General features: G+C 44.0%; 1 protein-coding gene across 4 annotated transcripts in view; it reads left to right on the forward strand.

The window, feature by feature from the left end:
- L3MBTL3 (L3MBTL histone methyl-lysine binding protein 3) overlaps positions 1-19,478 on the forward strand; it is a 172,660-nt gene that overhangs the window by 49,831 nt on the left and 103,351 nt on the right. For all 4 annotated transcript variants that reach the window (XR_012655534.1, XM_075063942.1, XM_075063943.1 and 1 more), the window contains 3 exons: positions 2,031-2,122; positions 12,712-12,816; positions 14,548-14,683. Coding sequence is in view for 3 of the 4 variants with exons in the window: in XM_075063942.1 (XP_074920043.1) it covers positions 2,031-2,122; positions 12,712-12,816; positions 14,548-14,683 (333 nt within the window). In the remaining variant the exon portion in view is untranslated. The remainder of the gene's footprint in view (positions 1-2,030; positions 2,123-12,711; positions 12,817-14,547; positions 14,684-19,478) is intronic.

A 19,478-nucleotide genomic window follows, 5' to 3' on the forward strand; every position in this document is an offset into this window, starting at 1 on the left:
TAATTGCATAACTACAATATGTGTAGGCTTGGCAGAATTTGATTTTTATTTTTTATAATTTTTATGGATAATTATTTTTAAGCATTTTTTCTATTTAGTTAAATTTTCACAGTTGTGAAAAATTATGGGGGGATCAGATAATGCAGTCAGACAATTATTTAATGACAGTAGACAGTGAGATTCAAAAAGTTATAAACGTATAACCATTAAAACACAAATTGTCAACATCATATGTCAAAATATGCAAAGTAAATATCCTTAAATCAAACTAAAAAGTTCTCAGACAGCATTTTTCTTATTTTAGCTATCTACAAATTTTGATTTTCAGTTGAAATATCTTTTTTTGTTGTGTGGGTATACAGATAAATTGATGTCTACTGACATTAACTGATAAAAATCTAATCCTTCCAAGCTTAAGTATGTGCATGAAATTTAGATGCATGTATGGAAATATTTATGAATAATCGCTACAATCAGTCCAAAGGATTGTATTCCACTCAAAGCAGCACAAAAAAATGTTTTTAAATTAGTGCAGTCATTTCAGTCCATTAATTACAATATTATACCAGTCCATTAATATGGTAGATATTATACCATTAATATGGTAGATATTTTTAGGAGAATCAGCAGTTATTGTATACCAGTGATGCCTCACCAGAAACCTGCAAAAGGCCCTTCAGGGTGGTTCTTGTGATAGACTGTGAGCCCCTACTGAATGAGCCTTCTTTAGCAGCAGCTGCCTGGCCACGAACAAAGAGAAAGCCTAAAGTAGCTCAGCTACCCACCAGGGAGCTGAGCCATACAATCCAACAAAAGCACCTGGAGTGCAGAAGAGCCATCATTGAAACAACTGTAATTTACTGATGAAGTTTAAGTGGTGTTTATGCAGACATTTGTTCCAAGGCTGAGACTGTGATTGATATGATAAAGGAACGCTAGTTTGCTGATGGAAATGCTACTGTTCACTGGCAGAATGATCTGTGCACATTTCTATAGTTTATTTAATGGAAGTGTGGTTTCAGCAAAAGGATTTTGAATAAAGGTTATGATTTTAGATTCAGAAGCAAGAATTTTAATCTATGTGATTGTTAGACAACACATCTAGAGATCCAAATTCAAATACGGCTTAAAGCACAAAATGAGCAAATGAACAAAATGAGTTTATATTAGTCCCAAACAGTTTCTGTACTCCCAACACTTACACATAATGGGGGGTATTACTTGTTTTCTTCAGGAGGAACCCAGAACAGATGTAGACGATGCAGATCTAAATTATATAAATGTTAAAATAATTAGACTATAATTGATGTCAGTTATTTCTGTTGTGGTAGTGCCTGGTCAGGATCAGGGCAGCATTGAGCTATGCACTGTGCAAACTGTCCCTGCCCCAGTGAGCTTACAGTCTAAAATGACAAGCTATATATGCTGCAGAGGTGAAGGCGGCAAAGGTCAGAAGTGAGGTGCCAATTATATGTCACAGCTTGTGAGGCATCTGTCTCATAGTTCCTGGGTTTTGCTATGCTGTTAGTTTATTGCTTCCCCTTAGAGTGATTGCCCACATATATCTTGTCCACTGTTGGTGCACAAGCTCCCAGTACCCTCAACCCAGAGACTTTTGGTCATTGGTACCTACTCGGCATCACTTGCACCTTGAGCATCCTCATGCCTCCAGCTGACGATATAAAGGGTAGGCCCACTGCAGCCCACTCCCCAGTTCCTTTTTAACCACACATGGCTGTGAATCAGAGCTTGCAATGACTTCTGTGTTGCTTCAATGTTGTATTCTTGTCAGGGTAAATAGTAGTTAGTCTTGTCTGTAACTGGTAGTTAGTAATTAATAAGGCCGTTAGTAGAGTAATAATTTAATAGATTTTCTGTAGTAAGTTCTGAGAAATTAAATACATGTATGTTACAAAATAGAGATTTGAGACACACTTCTTTTTTTTTTGTTTGTTTTGCTTTGTTTGAGAGGTCAGCAATTCAGTCATTTTACCAAAATACTTATTTTAACACTGTGTGTTTCTTCACAGCTTTATATTCTAAAGGAAAGAAACTATGGTGCTGGGCTTCATATTTGGAGGAAGAAAAGGCTACAGCAGCACCTACAAAGCTTTTTAAAGAGGTATGTTTTCTTCTGAAACCCAAGTTAATCATCCATTAGCATGACATTTGTAAGGAAGTACGTTTGTAAGGTAGAGTAACCGGAATATAAAAAGACTTTTGTAAGTTCTCAGTTTGCTCTGAAGGAAGTCTGACAATGATTAAAGTAACAGATTTCCATAAATAATCATGAAGAGTGTGTGGATGATAGGTCACGTTTTGCCCAGCTTTTCTCAGTGAATTAATAACTCACAAATCTGACTGTGGTATTATCCTATGAAATCTACACTCAATATGGGGTTCAGGCCTTTTCAGATCTCTCTGCTTGTTCCTGCACATTTCCAAGATCTGGACTTTCCTCTCTGTTCACACAGCTAAAGCTCTAATCCAAGTCCTCCTTTTCTCATGGCTTTCCTTTTGCAGTCTCTTAATTTTGGACTTTCCAGAAGCTGCCTTGTTCTCCTTACATCCCTTCACAAGTCTGTTACAAAGATCATTTTCCTGGCTTATTGCTCTGACTTTGCAACCCCCAGTGACTCCCCCTTTTTCTCTGTATCAAACATAACATAGCTTTTAATCCTACCCTACTTATCATCTTGATGGGTGCCAAAATATCAACTTCTGCTTCTCTGTTGCAAACTATGCCGACCTTTGTCACCGATCTGTCCAGTTTCCCATCAAACAACTTAGTGCTTTCTCCTATGGTATCCGTTTTTTGCATGGAAGGGAATTCCCAATAAAAAAATCCACAAATCCAGTACATTGTCCTCCTTCAGATTCCTCCTTAAAACTCACCTCTGGTCGTGGTGCTTGCAAAACACTTGAAAATCTCTAGGCAGCTGGTATACTGTAACTTCTCGCTTAAGGTCATCCTGCTTAACGTTGTTTCGTTGTTACATTGCTGATCAATTAGGGAACATACTCATTTAAAGTTGTGCAATGCTCCACTCTTACATTGTTTGGCTGCTTGCTTTCTCCACAACTGGCAGCCCCCCAGCACCTTCCACCCACCGGCAGACCCTATGGATCAGCGCCTTCCCCCTCCTCCCCTTGCCTCCTGCCTGCGGCAATCAGCTGGCTTGCGGTGTTTAGAAGGGATGGGGGAGGAGCCAAGACACAGTGTGTGAAGTAAAAGGGGAGCGAGGGGAAGGGAGAAGAGGCAGATCAAGAGTGGAGGCTTGGGAGAAGGGGTGAAGTGGGTGGTTTGAGGGTTGAGCCCCCCGCTCCTGGTACTTGCAGAGTAGGGGAAGCTGCCCTGGTACCTAACCCCCCCATTTACATTAATTCTTATGGGGAAATTGGATTCGCTTAACATCGTTTCACGTAAAGTCACATTTTTTAGGAACATAACTACAACATTAAATGAGTTACTGTACTGTGATTGCGGCTGCTGCTTATTCTAATCATAATTCTCTGACTGTTACCTTGTGCTACCCTGTCTGTTTTTTGCATCTACCTCTTGCCGCTTCTCCTATACTTAAACTGTAAGCTGTTTGGGATAGGAAGCGTGCGTGAAGGGTTGTGTCCCTGCAATATTTTTTTCCTACATTTGATTAGAGAAAGGCAGAATATCCTACTGTTCTTAGTACTTCAATCAACTTTTCTGTAAATACTTTTTCTAAGCTCTAACTTGAACAAGTTGTGGTTGCTCTGGTAAAATGAAATATTTGACTCTTATTTTATACTTCTAACTCTCCTGTACTATGACTCCACTTCATTTTTTTCTCTTTTTATTCCTTCTCACATCGCATGTGATTGGTGAAACCAATCTACTGCATGAACCTCCATATTCTTTTCATTCCCTATGCTGGCCTCCTTGTGCCAAAAAAGATCTTGAAATGTTTGTGACAAAGGTAATGTAAATATTAGGTGATCTATGATATAATTACAATCATGCACAACATTTTAAACTTTAGCTGTTACTGTGGTGCAACAGGAGCTGACTCATAGTTAAGGTTGTGAGAGTTTCAATTTGATAGTGGAAAGAATGATGAATATCTTGTGATTTGGAGTTTTAGTAACACAAAAAACGGATTATAATTCTTGGCTAACTACAGAATTTTTTATGTATTGGCTATACAATTTGAAGTTTTGGAAAGTTTATAATAACTATGGAAAAATCAGTGTTTGGTGAATTATTTGGGGAAGGGAGTGTCTCACCTTTCTTCCTTCTTACCCAGAATGACAGATTTCTTGCAATGTCTACCTGCAGCTAGGAGCAATCCTCCCAGCCTGGGTAGGCACCCCTACTAGTGTGAGTCTATCAGGCTGGAGGTTGGACTCTGAAGCCTGGTGGGAAGGTGGGCTTCAGAGCCTGGAACTTCTGCCTGAGCTGGAACGTCCTCGTTGATATTTTTAGTGAACTAGCCCAAGCCCTGCTAGTCTGTATCTGTCTACGCAGGTTGGGAGGCTTCCAGCCCCAGTGTGGAGTTACAGTTTGGTGCCTGTCCTTTAAGCATGTTGTTACTCCCTTATATGCTGATTCGTAGAATATTAGTTATACATCAGGATTGTTTGCTTATTTAGTATTTCATAACTCTTCAGTCATAGCGACAAATATGTGCGCTAAGATTAAACTTACCAAATTTAAATTAAAAAAATTTAAAATAATAATTAAAATAATTAATCATTAAAATAATGATAATTAAAAAAAATGCCACGTTTACTTCCAAGAGGTATCAGAAGGCCGTATGTACCCCATCTACATGAAATTTGCACTTTAATGGAAAACCTGAACAGTGACTTCGGTGGTGATTAAGGCAAAATAACTTCCCAAAGGCATGAAATGTATGACAGTCAGATGTCGAGTTCATATAACTAATATAAAAACATGTGAGGTTTTGTGTTTCCCCAGCTTCATCAAACTTACGTTCTTCTTCGAGTGCTTGCTCATGTGTATTCCACAGTAAGTGTGCGTGCTCGCCATGTGCACCGGTGCCAGAAGCTTTTCCCTTAGCAGGACTCATAGAGGGAGCGCTGCTGTGACCCCTGGAGTGGCGTCCCTATAGCACGCTATAAGGGGAGCCATGTGCTCCACACACCCTCAGTTCCTTCTTGCTGCCAGTGACGGTGCATCGGAACTGCCTGCTCCAGCTTTGCTGCAGCTTGTTCCAGAACTCGTTTTGTTAGTGGTACATGTGTTTTAGTTCAATAACAGTTCCAGTTTAGTTAGTTAGTTCAGTGTTCGGGCTAGGGTGTGCCCAAGGTTTAAATTGTGTGAGTCTTGCAGGTGTTCGATGCCCAGAAGTGACCCGCACACTGACTGTCTCTGCTGCCTGGGCGAATCTCACATCAGCAACCACTGTAAGATCTGCAGGTCCTTTAAACCCAGGATTAAAAAAGAGAGAGACATTAGACTTTGGGCCCTTCTCATGGAGTTGGCATTGGCTCCGACCCTAGTACGCTGAGCAGAATTGGCACCTGGCACTTTGTCTTCGATGCGCAGTGATCTCCCGTCACCTTCCGGTTGCCGGCACTGCTCCCCGTCAAAGAAGCAGAGAAATGCTCTGGCTTCTCAGAAGCATCGAGAGAAAACAGGGTGAGGCTAGACCCACATCAGGCAGCTCCAGTTCACCCTCGGGCTCTAGAGCTCTGACTTTGATCAAGTGGAGCAGCCCGGTTGCTTCGACTCGGGCCTCTCCAGATGTCCGGATGTCTTCGACACCGGAGGCCCTGCAGGCGGCCAAGGACATTATGACTCTGCAGGTGGCCAGGGTACCGCTGGCCCCAGGACCCTGCTCTGAGGCAAGCTGCTGCTGGGCTCTCAACAGTCGATACCGGTCCAACATAGATCCCGATCAGGGAACTGCTCTCGGGTCCGCTTGCTGCTCAGTGTCCTGTCAGGACACAGTTTTCGGCCTCCACCAGGTTGTCTGATTGGGTGCCATCGGACTGGAGCTCCAAGTAACTGCTTCATGCCGAGTATAGAGTATCGGCGGGACAGGCACAGATGCTATAGATGCTCCCATTCTTGGTGGAGCTACTGAATCTGCTCCCAACAAGGGAACCGTCGCTGGTCATGCTCCACCTCTCTCGCCTCAAGGCACCATGCCCATGACTCCCAGCGGGTATCGTCAGCTCTACATCACCGCAGATCCAGGCGTCGCAGCGTCTTGAGGAGCAGCAGCAGCTCGAGGTGGTACCGTTCGCGATGTTGGAGTCCCTGTCCCGTGGCAGATGTCATTCTCGGTACCACTGCTTATACTGCTCCCACGGTACCGATAGGTCGCTGATAACTGCGACCTCGACTCACACACAACCCCCTACAACCAAGCCAGGCCAACCCAACCAGCTGGTGCTGCCGGTGCTGCGGCAGAGTCAATGACAAGGACCTCCATGGCAAGGCCAGTGGTGCCAGTGGACCCCCGGCCCCCTGTGCATGCCCAGCCAGGCCCTTGGTTGATAGCAGTGGCATCGGAGGCTCCCTCAGCTGCACTATCCAGACATCCGAGCGATAGTTCCTCGGCACCACACAAAGAGTCCAACCAAAGGGTAGATTCCACGATGCCAGCCGATGTGCAGAGCTCCGTACCAGCCTCCTCCCCCGTGCCACAGGACAAGGTTGCAGCCCCACCTCCCTCCACACCACAAGAGGACGTTAGGGCTCATCAGGAGCTACTGAACTGAGTAGCGTCCAGTCTCCAACTCCAAGCTGAGGAGATGGAGGGACCCTCGGACTTGCTGTTCAATGTGCTCTCGTCCGCGGTACTGGGCAGAGTGGCCCTCCCACTGCACGAAGGGATGGCTAACATCTCCAATGCCCTCTGACAAACGCCGGCCTCCTTTGTGCCGATATCGAAAAAGGCAGAGCGCAAATATTTCGTGCCCACAAAAGATCATGAATACCTCTCTACCCACCTGGCCCCCAACTCCCTAGTAGTGGAGTCCATCAATTGTAGAGAAAGACAGGGTCAACCAGAACCCACACCTAAAAAATAAAGACTCTAAAAGACTGGACTAATTTGGCAGGAAGCTTTATTCGTCGGCCTGCTTCCAGCTCCGGGTGGCCAACCACCAGACCCTCCTCAGTCACTATGAGTTTAACTTGTGGGGGTTGCTACCAAAATTAGAGCTCTTCCTTCCCGAGTGTGAAAGGAAGGATTTTAAGGCACTAGTGGAGGAGGGCACCGCTGCCGCAAGGGCTGCTCTGCAGGCGGTGGTGACGGATGCAGCTGACACGGTGGCTTGGTCCATGGCCTCGACCATGTCTGTGTGCGGGGCATCGTGATTTCTGCTATCAGGGCTTTCCGTGGAGGCGCAGTCTGTGATGCAGGATCTTCCCTTTGATGGCAAGGACCTGTTTGCAGAACAGATGTGAGGCTCTGTGGCATGAAGGACTCACGTAGGACCCTTCAAACCCTTGGGCTCTACGTTCTGCCCAGAGAAAAACGTAAGCTGCAAACCTCCCTCCCGGCGCCCCAGCTGAGATACAAATCTGCCTACAAGAGGTCTAAAACCCAAAAGAGGCAACCTCAGAGGCAGTCTTGCTCTGCCCCGCAGCCTGGGTCCTCTAGGGGCAATTTGCACAGCAGGGCAAGAGGCGGTTTTGACTGGTTGCAGGAGGGTATCCGGGTGGTCCCCCAGAGGACCCTCCTACCAATAAAGTTTGCCTTCAGCAACCATTTGTGTGTGTTCCTTGCGGAATGGTCCTGAATAACGTTGGACCAATGGGTCCTCAACACCATTTCCCAGGGTTACACACTACAGTTTGTCTCCTCCGCACTCTCCCACTGCCCTCCCTTGGACGGCAGGGAGGACCTGTTGCATCTACCCCTGCTACAGCAGGAAGTGGGTCGGCTGCTTAGCTTGGAAGCTGTGGGAAAGGTTCCGTGGGAGTTACGAGGGGAAAAGGTTTTACTCCTGTTACTTTCTGATCCCCAAGGTAAAAATGGGGCTCAGGCCCATCCTAGGTTTGTGAGACCTCAGTTGGTTCATGGTGAAGTGCTGGTTCCGCATGGTCTCTCTGGATCCTGGCGATTGGGATGTGGCCCTGGACCTTCAGGACGCATACTTCCATGTCCATATATTCGAGAGGCACAGACGCTTCATCCGTTTCCTAGTAGGACAGGATCACTACCAGTTTACGGTCCTCCCATTTGGCCTGTCCACTGTACCCAGGTTGTTCACAAAGTGTATGGCGGTAGTAGCGGCCTACCTCAGACGCTGAGGGGTACAGATATTTCCCTACCTCGACGACTGGCTGCTCAAGGGCAGCTCGTGGCCCCAGGTACAGAACCACGCGGACCTGCTCTTGGCTACATGTGCCAACCTAGGCCTCTTAGTGGACGAGACCAAGTCGACAATCGTTCCGGTGCAGCGCTTAGAATTCATAGGCGCTCTCCTAGATGCCTCCAGGGTCACAGCCTCACTTCCTCTGGGCAGGTTCCAGACTCTGAAGGGACTTATAGCCTCAGTCACAGAGTTCCCCATCACCATGGCCAGGATATGCCTGCAGCTCCTGGGCCACATGGCGGCATGCATGTACATGGTCTGCCATGCCAGACTTCGAATGAGGCCCCTCCAACTCTGGCTGGCCTCAGAGTTCTCCCAGGCCCGGGACAAACTGGACAAGGGCCTGTTGGTACCAGCGTGGGTGATCGTCACGCTACAATGATAGTCCTGCCCAGCCAATATGATCCATGGAATTCCCTTCCGGGACTCGACCCCGTCACTAGACCTAGTGTCCGACGTGTTGGACTTGCATTGGGGGACCCACATAAGGAACTCACAGACCCAAGGGATGTGATCAGCCATGGAGCTGTCCCTTCACATAAACGTCAGGGAACTGAGGACGATACACTTAGCCTGTGTGGCGTTTAGCTCACAGCTGCGCGGCAAGGTGGTCAGAGTACTCACAGACAACCCACTGTGATGTTCTACATAAACAAGCAAGATGGGACGAGATCCTCGGCCCTCTGCCTGGAAGCCCTCAGCCTCTGGGAGTTCTGTATAGCCCACGACATTTCCCTAAAGACTTTCCACCTGCCAGACGTCAACAACACACAGGCCGATTTGCTTGAGCAGGGTTTTCTCCTCCCAGCACGAGTGATCGCTCTACCTGGAGGTCACTCACCAGCTCTTCTGAGTGTGATGCATTCCCCAAGTGGACCTGTTTGCGACCTGACAGAATCGCCGTTGCCCCAGGTTCTGTTCCGGGGGGTGTGGGGAGGAACGCAATCTCAGATGCCTTCCTCCTGTCAGGGTCGGGTCAACTCCTTTATTCCCTTACCCCATTTCCCCTCATCGACAAAGTCCTGGGAAAGTGAAAACGGACAAGGCATGTGTCCTCCTGGTCGCCCTGGCCTGGTCCTGGCAGCATTGGTGCGGGACTCTGCTGGGCTTGCTGGTGGCACCCCCGCGGCCATTGCCACTCCACCCGGACCTACTCTCCCAGAACCAGGGCTGCCGTCTCCACCCCAACCTGGCCGCCCTCCATTTGACAGCATGGCTGCTCAATGGCTAGATGCGGAGGAGGCAAGGTTATCTGAAGGGGTCAGGCATGTCCTCCTAGAAAGTAGGAAGCCATCCATGCGCCAGGCCTACCTAGCGAAGTGGTCTCGGTTCTCCAGGTGGGCAGGCGAGCCAGGTACTTCCCCAATGGCTGCCCCGCTCCCACTTGTCCTTGAGTACCTCCTTCACCTTAGAACTCAGGGCCTGGCACCTTCCTCCTTTAGGGTGCACCTGATGGCTATTTCGACGTTCCATCTGCCGATCCAGGGTTCATCGGTTTTCTTCCACGCCATGACTGGACGTTTCCTCAAGGGACTTGACCAGTCCTTTCCTTCTGCTAAAACCCCAGTTCCTCAGTGGGATCTAAACTTGGTGTTATCCTGTCTCACAGGACCCCCATTCAAATCCCTGGCCACATGCTTATGGTCTCACCTTCCATGGAAGGTTGCCTTCCTCATGGCTATCAAGTCAGCCCGGCGGGTCTTGGAGCTCAGGACCCTGACCTGTGACCTCCGCCGCCCCCATGGTCTTTCACAAGGACAAAATGCAGCTCCGTCCACATCCTGCTTTCCTCCCTAAGGTGATCTCCGCCTTTCACATGGGCCAGGACATCTTCCTGCCTGTCCTCTGCCCCAAACCTTATGCCTCTAGCGAGGAATGTCGCCTCCATATGGTCGATCTGCGCAGGGCACTCACATTCTGTCTGGATCTGACTAAGCCGTTCCGCAGGTCCTCGCAACTCTTTGTTGCTTCAGCCAAGCGCATGGGGGTCAATCAATCTCCACCCAGAGGCTCTCCTGGTGGATTACATCGTGCATCCACACATACTACGACCTAGTTCCCTCACCAACTGTCGTGAGGGCTCACTCGACAAGGGCTTAGGTCTCGTCAGCTGCCTTTGTGGCCCATGTCCCTATCCAGGACATCTGTAGAGCCGCTACCTGGTCCTCAGTATACACGTTCACGTTGCACTATTTCGGTACGGCTTTGCTTCAGTCAGGGGATCTGTGAACTTCTACTCACCTCCATCAGACATAGCTTGCAGTCACCTATTGTGGAATACACATGAGCAAGCACTAGAAAAAGAAAGGACAGTTACCTGTTCCATAACTGGCGTTCTTCAAGATATGTTGCTCATGTCTATTCCACATCCTGCCCTCCTTCCCCTCTGTTGGAGTTGGTCTGGCAAGAAGGAACTGAGGGTGAGGGGAGCGCGCTACTCCCCTTATAGTGCGCTATAGAGGCACCACTCCAGGGGTCGCAGCAGTGCTCCTCCTACGGGTACTGCTCAGGGAAAAACTTCCTGCACCGGTGCTCGTGGTGAGCATGCACACCTACTGTGGAATAGACATGAGCAACATATCTCAAAGAACGCCAGTTACGGAACAGGTAACTGTCCTTTGTATGTATTGCTTTTGGGTGTCTGTTAGAGATGGAAGGGAGATCCTTATGAAGCACTGAAGAGTATTATTGAATACCGTGTTGTAGTCAGTATGAAGGTGGAAAGGAATGCACTAATATTTACTCCTCTTATTTCTTTACTTTTAAGGTTTGGGGCACATGGGTGTATCATGCTGCAACCTTGTCATTAAAGCATAGCTTTTATTTGTCAGTACATACAGAATGTAATATTTTCTTTTTAATTCTTCTTTCTGAATCTTAAGAAAAGTGTATAACCTGATCATAGGTTATATCTTTTAATGGAAAAAGCCTATGTTAACTAGAGGAACACTAGTTTCTATGACCATTTTTAATGAAGCTTTAATGGTACATCTTGAGATAAAAAACAATGTGGTTAAGATTAACTATCAAGCAATAATAAAATGTTTTTGATTGTACACTTTACTGCTTTGTGATTAATTACAGTCATGGCATATGTCTGTGCTGGGACATAAAATGTCATTTCCATCTCAAGGAGATGTACCCACACTAGATAGAGCTAGTGCATTAAAGATAGAAGTGGAGCCACGGTTGTGTGAGCAGCGGGTTGGCTGGATGCCCCGAGAATGATCTCATCTGAGATCCTACCTATGTACTTGGGCAGCTAGCTCATCGTGCTGTGGCGGCTGCTCTTCTGTTTGTAGCACACTAGCTTGATCAGAGCTACATTGGAGCTGCAAGGTGTAAATTCCAACCCATGTAGAAATACGTATGTCCTAACCCATTGTAGGAAGGATTATTGTCTAGCATGACCCTAATTTTAAAAATGTTAAAACCCTTCCCCACTTTTTAACTTTTTGTTGACCCCTGACTATTTTTTGTGTTCAGTGCTGCATGAAATACTTTACTTACCTGAGTAGCTTAAGATCTTAATAGTTTACAAAAGGTGGTGGAGGTTTCACTTTCTTACCTTATTTTATTAATCTATTTCTGCCTTTTTTTTTTTTTAATTTAAAGTATTAAGGACTGATGACTTTGACTTCTAACTTTGTCTGGAGCACAGAGAACATGATACAACAGGAAGCTGGTACCTCACTCCGTAAAATGCCCTTTCTGCCCTCTTCCCTTTATTGAAGGCTGCAGCTGAGGCTTCATCCTCATGTGATCTCATGTTCTCAGTTCTCTATTGATTGCCAGAATCCTGCTGGAAAAAGAGGCTACTCGGAGCCCAATATTTCTCTCTACTGTACACAGCTAAGGGAATATTACCCTGTGAGAGGCCATCTTTATATATGAAAGCTGTTCTGTATTTGCTTTGTAGCTCATCTTGGAGGGCCTGATATGTAGAAACAAAAAGGCATTTCAGAGTATTTTATCTGATCATCCCATGAATGGTGATTGCCAAGAAGATGTCACTCTACAAAATAAATAGTTAACCTTACAGTACTGTATTTTTTTAATTAGAAAGTAATTTAAAAAGTTGATGGAACACAGCATTTTCTACTGTTCTGAGGTTGCTTTCCTGGTAGCTCCTCCTCTCAGATTTTTTCAGCATTTAAAAACTTTTAACGATGGTGCTTTTTCCACAGCTCGCTGAGTTCTATTTTCTGTTATATGATTTTAAAAGCTTGACATTTATCCAGATATACTTGAGACTTCATTTTGAGCAGATGCCTGCATAAGGATAAGTAATAACAATTGTGTTTTTGCATGACACAAGTGTTTTAATTTTCTTTGGAAGTATTTCTTTTGAAATATTGGAACTGTTTTTGTTCATTCCAGTATCAGTCCTTCCCATATGGCAAAAATGGATTCAAAGTAGGAATGAAACTGGAAGGAGTGGATCCTGAACACCAGTCAATGTACTGCATTCTCACTGTGGCTGAGGTAAGCACCAGGACTGTACCTGAATGAAGTGTGAGGCTGAGAATAGAAGTGTTTTAAGAATACAGTAAATACTATACTGGAACAGTGCTCTATTTAGTGCCGCATTTAGCAGTAATAGTCAGTGACAGATTCTTCAGAGGAAGATGTAAACTATTGTTAGGCATTTAATTGCCTCATGCTATACTATGCAGAATATTTTTTCCTAATGAATACAATTTTATTAAATTGTGCCAAAAATCATATTAAACACAATATCCAAATATCAAGGAAGAATTACACGTGTTCATGGATATGAATGCATAATATTTTTGTGTTATGGTGATACATAAGTATCTGTATAATTCTGTAATTTTGGAGAAATCTACGGTATATTTAAGAGAAAATATAAAGAACATAAAGATGCATGAAAATTGATAACCCTTGAGTTTTTATTCCAACTACAGATGCTATGCTCATTCATAATATTACCTAATCATTTTTCTATTTTATTGAACTGTAGCTTCAAGTTCCACAAACTAATTTTACACTACAGGTTTAATTCTGCCACTCTACTTACATTGGATAGTATCTAATCCTGTGAATAGTTCCATGGATTTTAATTGCGTCATTAAGAGAGACAGAATTAGGTCAGTCGGTCTGTCTGTCTAGTTAGGGAATGGGGAAACAGGAACACCTGATATTCATTGTTGTATACCATCATTTTGTATCACTATGATTACATTTCCATAATTTTAGTTTAGTTCTTTTTTAATTTTTTTATTTTCTCCATTTCTGAGCCCCTCCACAGCCTTTAATCACATCTTCCTTCTGAAAATATCTATTTTTGACATGTCTGCTATTGAACGTGCTGACTTCAAGGATCAGTGTAACCAAGGGCTTAAGTCCTCTTTAGTAAGCTAAACCTAAATTCTGTGGCAAAATGCCCTGGGTTCTGTCAGTGTCTAATCTGGCAAACTGAAAATTCTTTCCGTTTGAGTTACATTTAAGTTATTAGCAGGTTTGAGTAAATTAAATATGAAAAAGAATAGTGCAATGAGTACATGAATTCCTTTTTGTTGCTTATTTTGATGCTATATTTGATTTATTTTAAGCCACCCCTAAATTCTTAATGATCTTGGTTTGTCTTTTGACAAATAGACTGCTTTGCAGAAGATATCCTGGGGAAGCTGGTTGCTTTTACAGCTGCTTATAGGATAGTAGTGGCATTTGACACCCAGAAAAGTGTGGGAGATGGTATGGACATTTAGCACGTAGGAGACTTTAGCAGTGAAGAGGAGCTGCATCTCCTCTTTCCCTCTTAGGCACTAAGGTGACTTTTTTATTGAAGAATAGGGTCCTTTGGGATCTCCCCTTTCACGTTTGCACTTCTTCTTACATAATGACCCTCATTCTCTCCTTGCTATAATGACCTATCATCCAAAAGGGGTTGTCTAGACACATCTCTTGGGATTCTGTTTTATTTTAGCAGTATGTTAAGTGCCACTCATACTCTGAATGAATAATAATATTGTTGTTATTATTAGCACAGGGGTTTTCATCAGAGAGGTACTCAGATCTGTTCCAGTCTTGCTCTTTGTTCTTCCCTTTATTAAACTGCATTATTTTTATATTATTGACATGAACAGAAATAAAAAGTTGGTTGAATGCACATTGAATATATTTTAGTACAGAGACTATTATGCTCAAGTGTACTTTTACTAAGTGGTACACTTTGCAAACTGTTGTTTTTAGGTTTTAGGCTACAGGATACGCCTCCATTTTGATGAATACTTGGATTGTTACGACTTCTGGGTAAATGCTGATTCTTCAGACATTCATCCAGCTGGATGGTGCGAGAAAACAGGTCACAAACTTCACCCACCAAAAGGTATTGTCTAACTTTCAATTTAAAGATTTATCTTTCACACAGTTGCTACTGCTTTTTTGTTGAAATGTCTTGATTTGTATTCCAAATCACAATACAATAATGGCAGTCCACCCGTTCATTTCTCTTTTGCTTCCATCTTACAACTGTAGATAATTAGCTTTGTGTGCTGATAGCTGTCATTGTGAAAAGGTGGAAGAAAGGTAAATGCAAAGCATTAATGGATCCTGTGGAGCCTGATGAAAGAACAAAGAGACAAAGGGAAGGAAAGACTCTGCTTTTGTGTAAAACTATGAGAGAGACTAAAAAGCAAAATGATCAGAATAGTTATTCAAAGGGTACCGTGATGGGAGGATGAAGAGACCAAACTAGCCCCAAAATTAAAGCAAAACACACAGGCTGCAATGGAATACTAGCATCTTTATTGCCTTGTACACTTTTAAAGGCCTTGAACTTGTAAGCCCTTTAATAACTTACAGTGCGTTGCCCAAAATGAGGGCTGAAGGCCAGCTATGTGTCCTTTTAAATATGACCCATGGCTGGCCATTATTATTTTGTTATTTATAAATCACCATCAGTGTGCATGGATCTGTACAGACAAATAAAGATAGTGTCCCTGCCCCAAGGAGAGAGTCTGAGACAAAGACAATGAGAGGTGACAGATCTTGGTGGGGAAATAAAGGATAAGGGTATCGGGCTGCAAAATAACATGCAGTATTTTATCTGAGTGATGTGTACTGGTTGAAAATATGCCTTATTTATTTTGATTTTAAATATCTAATTATTTTAATGTGGGAGGTGGAGTCTAGCCATGTATCTTCACGAGGCAGAATGCCTTCAGTCACTTTTCTGGTGCAGCTGCATTCCACACTGCCTTCAAATAATACAACTTCTATGCTCTTTGGTTGTAATGTAGCCCTGAACAGTTAGATTGTGTAGAATTGGTCATTTATTGAAACTATTTATAATATTTCCCAAAAGCCATTCCTCCCTCCCTCCCCCTATCTTCTTGGAGTCATGGATTTCATGTGCTGAATGAATAGGTTGTTCAAATACTGTTGTTGTTCTGGCAGTATTCACTAGGTTTTGTACTCAGTGGTGAGGTTTTGTCAGCATGTCTGTTATAAATCCCTGGTTTTGGAGGCTTATTCATTTCTTAGTCCTAAAATAACTGCTGCTGCTGCAAGATCTCATCCCCTGAGTCATTTTTTTCCTGAAAAGTCATAAAAGTCATTTGTGTGAAAAATTTGTTCAGCTATTTTTTTTGTTGGTTTTTATATTGATGTACCATTAAATGGGTTTGTTTGTTTTTTAATTATTTTTGCACTGCTCTTAAGGCTCATGTGGTGGTTAAACCTGCTTTTAACTGGGGGAAACTGCAGCCTGTCATTAACACCCCTCTGCATAACTACATCTATTAGAAGGGGTTCATCAATATACAGTGCAGTGTGGTTCTACTGTCCCCAAGACATCCCAGCTCTTTGGAATAGCAGGATTATGCTACTGCACTTCTCTCCAGGGCTAGCAAATACATTCTGGGCTCTTCCCTTGGGCTGGCTTGCTTCATTCTACCCTAGGATTGCTTCTTTTCCTTGTCATATGGTCCACTGGATCTCTTCTCTTCCTGGCCAGATGAGTTCACTCCGCATGGCCAGGAAATTATTAAATAAGAGAGACCCAGATCATCCTGGCAATATAGCTATTCCCTGGCAGATGCCAAACATGAAAAAATCATAAAAAAAAAAATAATACTTCTTTTTAATACATGCAGGAACTATCATAGAGATTCTTCCTACATCCGGCAGAACTTTGATTTTTGCAAAGGCCCTGATGACCTTGTAAAGACAGACAGACATTTTTAATTTTACATTCCATCAGTAGTTCTACTGACTATTGTGGGACTATTCTCAGTGCATAGGGATAAGTATTTGTGTACGTCTTTTGAGTATCAGAGCCCAAGAAAGTAGAGTGAAAGAAACAGTCTGTTTTATAACATTTGTCTAGCCCAGGGATTCCAAAGTGTTCTTGTGATTTTTTTTCCCCAGTGTTAAGCCTTTTCATCATAGGTGGCACACTGAGGCTTCTGGAGCCCATGCATATACTTTGAGAAGCTTTTCTGATTTCCATTGTAATGTAAGACATGAAATTGCACATGAAAAAAGAATATTGAGGAATTTCTGATTATAAGAGGTAGAATTATAGTTGGGAGGGTTGACAAGTGAAGATGTTTCATTTTATTCCAATAGTTCATCCACAACTTATTGTGTATTTCCCCAGTATTTGTGCAGTGCTACAAAATTCCAAAGTATATACAATATGCCACTGTTTTCCATGGTACACCACTAGTATTTATCTCTGATATATGTTTCTGTTTTGGCTTGTTGGATTTTTGGTTTATTTTTGTCTTTTTGTCTTTTTCTGGAGTTCAGTAAAGATCATGAATCAAGAAGTAAGTGGACTAACCCTATTTTGAAGTTTGATTAGGTTATGGTAACGTTCTATGTGTTAGGCTATTCGCTGAGACCACACAGACGTTAAAGGTTGTGCAGTATGTGGCATCTTGCTTAAGTACAATATTACACAAGTGTTGCATTATGCCAATGCTCTAGGATCTGCACTGGCAGCCAGTATTTTTCCAGGTATAATTCAAAGTGTTGGGTTTATTGGATAATCAATAAGTAGTTTGGAACATGGATAATTGCTTGTCTCTCTCTGTAATACTGCCAGTGGAGGAGCTTGAGCTGAACCATGCTGATTTTAAAGGGAAGGGGTGCTGCAAGCAGGGTATTCTCCAGGAAAAGTTTTGGACTCATGAATTCACTCCACCTTTGTGTACCACAACCCTAACTTGTCAATATATGGGCATGCTGCAAAGTCTATATCCTTTCTGCTGGGAGTTTAGGAATGAGTGAGCTTTGGGGTGAGGGTCTGGTGGTGTTCATGTCTGCTGCTGCATGTTTGTATCTTTAATGAAGTGGAATGAACAGTTTATTCTCAGTCCCCTCCATGTCAGTTTTCACAATGGGCCTTTCTATCTCCATGGCAGCAAAGACAGCAGGCCACAGGAATCCAGCTCCCAGATATTGTGTGATGTTCAGTGCTAACAGTTACGAGGTAGGGCTGGCTGGAAAACAAGAATTCAGTTTTTCATTAAAAATGTCAAATGTTTGAAAATTTGTTTCATTCTGATGTGGAATAAAACAGAGACCTTTCAAACAATTTTGTGCAAAATTAGTGAGCGAGACGTCCCCACCCCAGAATAGCCAATAGCCTTGTAGTTAGGGTACTGACCAGGAATGTGGGAGACCCAGATTTAAGTTCCAGTTCTGCTGGTTTGGAGTAGGGACTTGAAGCCAGGTTTCTCAGTTCTCAGGTGAGTGTCCTAATCATTGGGCTATTGGATATTCATGGATAGGTTCTCTCTCTCTCTCTCTCCCTCCCTCCCTCCCTCCCTCCCTCGTTTTGACCAGAAATTACATCCTGGAAATCTCAACGAACTGGCATTCTTCCGATGAGAGAGGTTTTGTCAAAAAATTCCCAACCAGGATTTCTTGGAGGTAACCCTCTTGAGCAGGCTTCAGTGAACCCAGCTCATATCCACCGTGTGGGCGAAGTTCATGCCCAGAGTCTTTGTTAGGCTACAGAGAACCCAGCTCTCAGCTGGCGTGTGAGTGAGCTCCAGGCTGAGACAGTTGAGCAGGCCTATAGAAGATCCTTTAACTGAAACAGCAGAATCAGTGGAATGGCACTGAGAGTAAGGTTCGGGTTTTTTTTGTTTTGTTTTCCCCCAAAAAACCTCCTTCCTCCCCCACCTCTTCTCCAGACATAGGTTGCAGAGCAAGTAGGGAAGTTTTTTGCTCATGCTTCCTGAATTTCAGATGAAGGGAAGATTTCCCCATAGCAACCCGGAGGAAGAAATTCTTCTTCCCGGCCAGCGTTTAGGGGAAGGTCTGTGAAGAATGTCTGACATGGAGAGAACTGAGAGGGAGAACTTTGGCTTACACCTGTGAATTTTCATTCTCAGATTCCCCAGGTCAGACAGTACTGAACCTTCCTCAGAGGATTTCATTATGTCCAGGGTTATTTTTGTGGTTCACTTGTTAAAGAGTTTGAGAGGGAAAAGAGTTACCTCCAGGAAATCCCTAGATTTCATGTCAAGGCTCTGCTGCAAATGGTTTGAGTTGAATGGCACTTGTAAACATTTATGTCATTAGTACTTTACAGCTTTAGAAGCTATCATTCTGTAGATCTCTTCCTGAGTGGCAGCGTAAGTCCAACCTCATAGCAAGATATGGTTGCTGCCAGTTGCCATGGAGGCAGGTGTACCATGATCACTGTTCCCTGTAAGGGCTGTTATGGAGAGAACACCAAGAAAACAAGGAACATGGGGAGCTGGGCTGGAAGCAATGTGGCTACATGGCACAGGGTTTAATTACGTTCAACTTATTTGACTTAACCTACATTCAGCTTCACTTGGTGCTAATGAAACATGGTGTCAGTGTCAGAGCTGTGAGTTCTCTGCAGTGCAGCAGTTCGCTGTGTGAGCCAGGGAACTCAGTCTGAAGCTCCCCAGAGCCCTGGATTTTGCAAATGCAAACCTAGCTCAGCAATGGACCCAGTGCAAGGAGTTGGAGCTGTGCACAGACCTGGCCAAGCAGGAGGACAGGAACAGCAGGGAAGTAAAACTGTTATGTTACCTTATTGGGGAAGAAGGTAGAGAGGTGTTTGCATCACTGTGAAGCTCACCACTGCCTACAGCCTCACAGCAGTCTTGGTAACTCTGGAGACCTGTTGCCTC

The sequence above is a fragment of the Chelonoidis abingdonii genome, chromosome 3 (assembly GCF_003597395.2).
Source record: "Chelonoidis abingdonii isolate Lonesome George chromosome 3, CheloAbing_2.0, whole genome shotgun sequence".
Taxonomy (NCBI): Eukaryota; Metazoa; Chordata; order Testudines; family Testudinidae; genus Chelonoidis; species Chelonoidis abingdonii.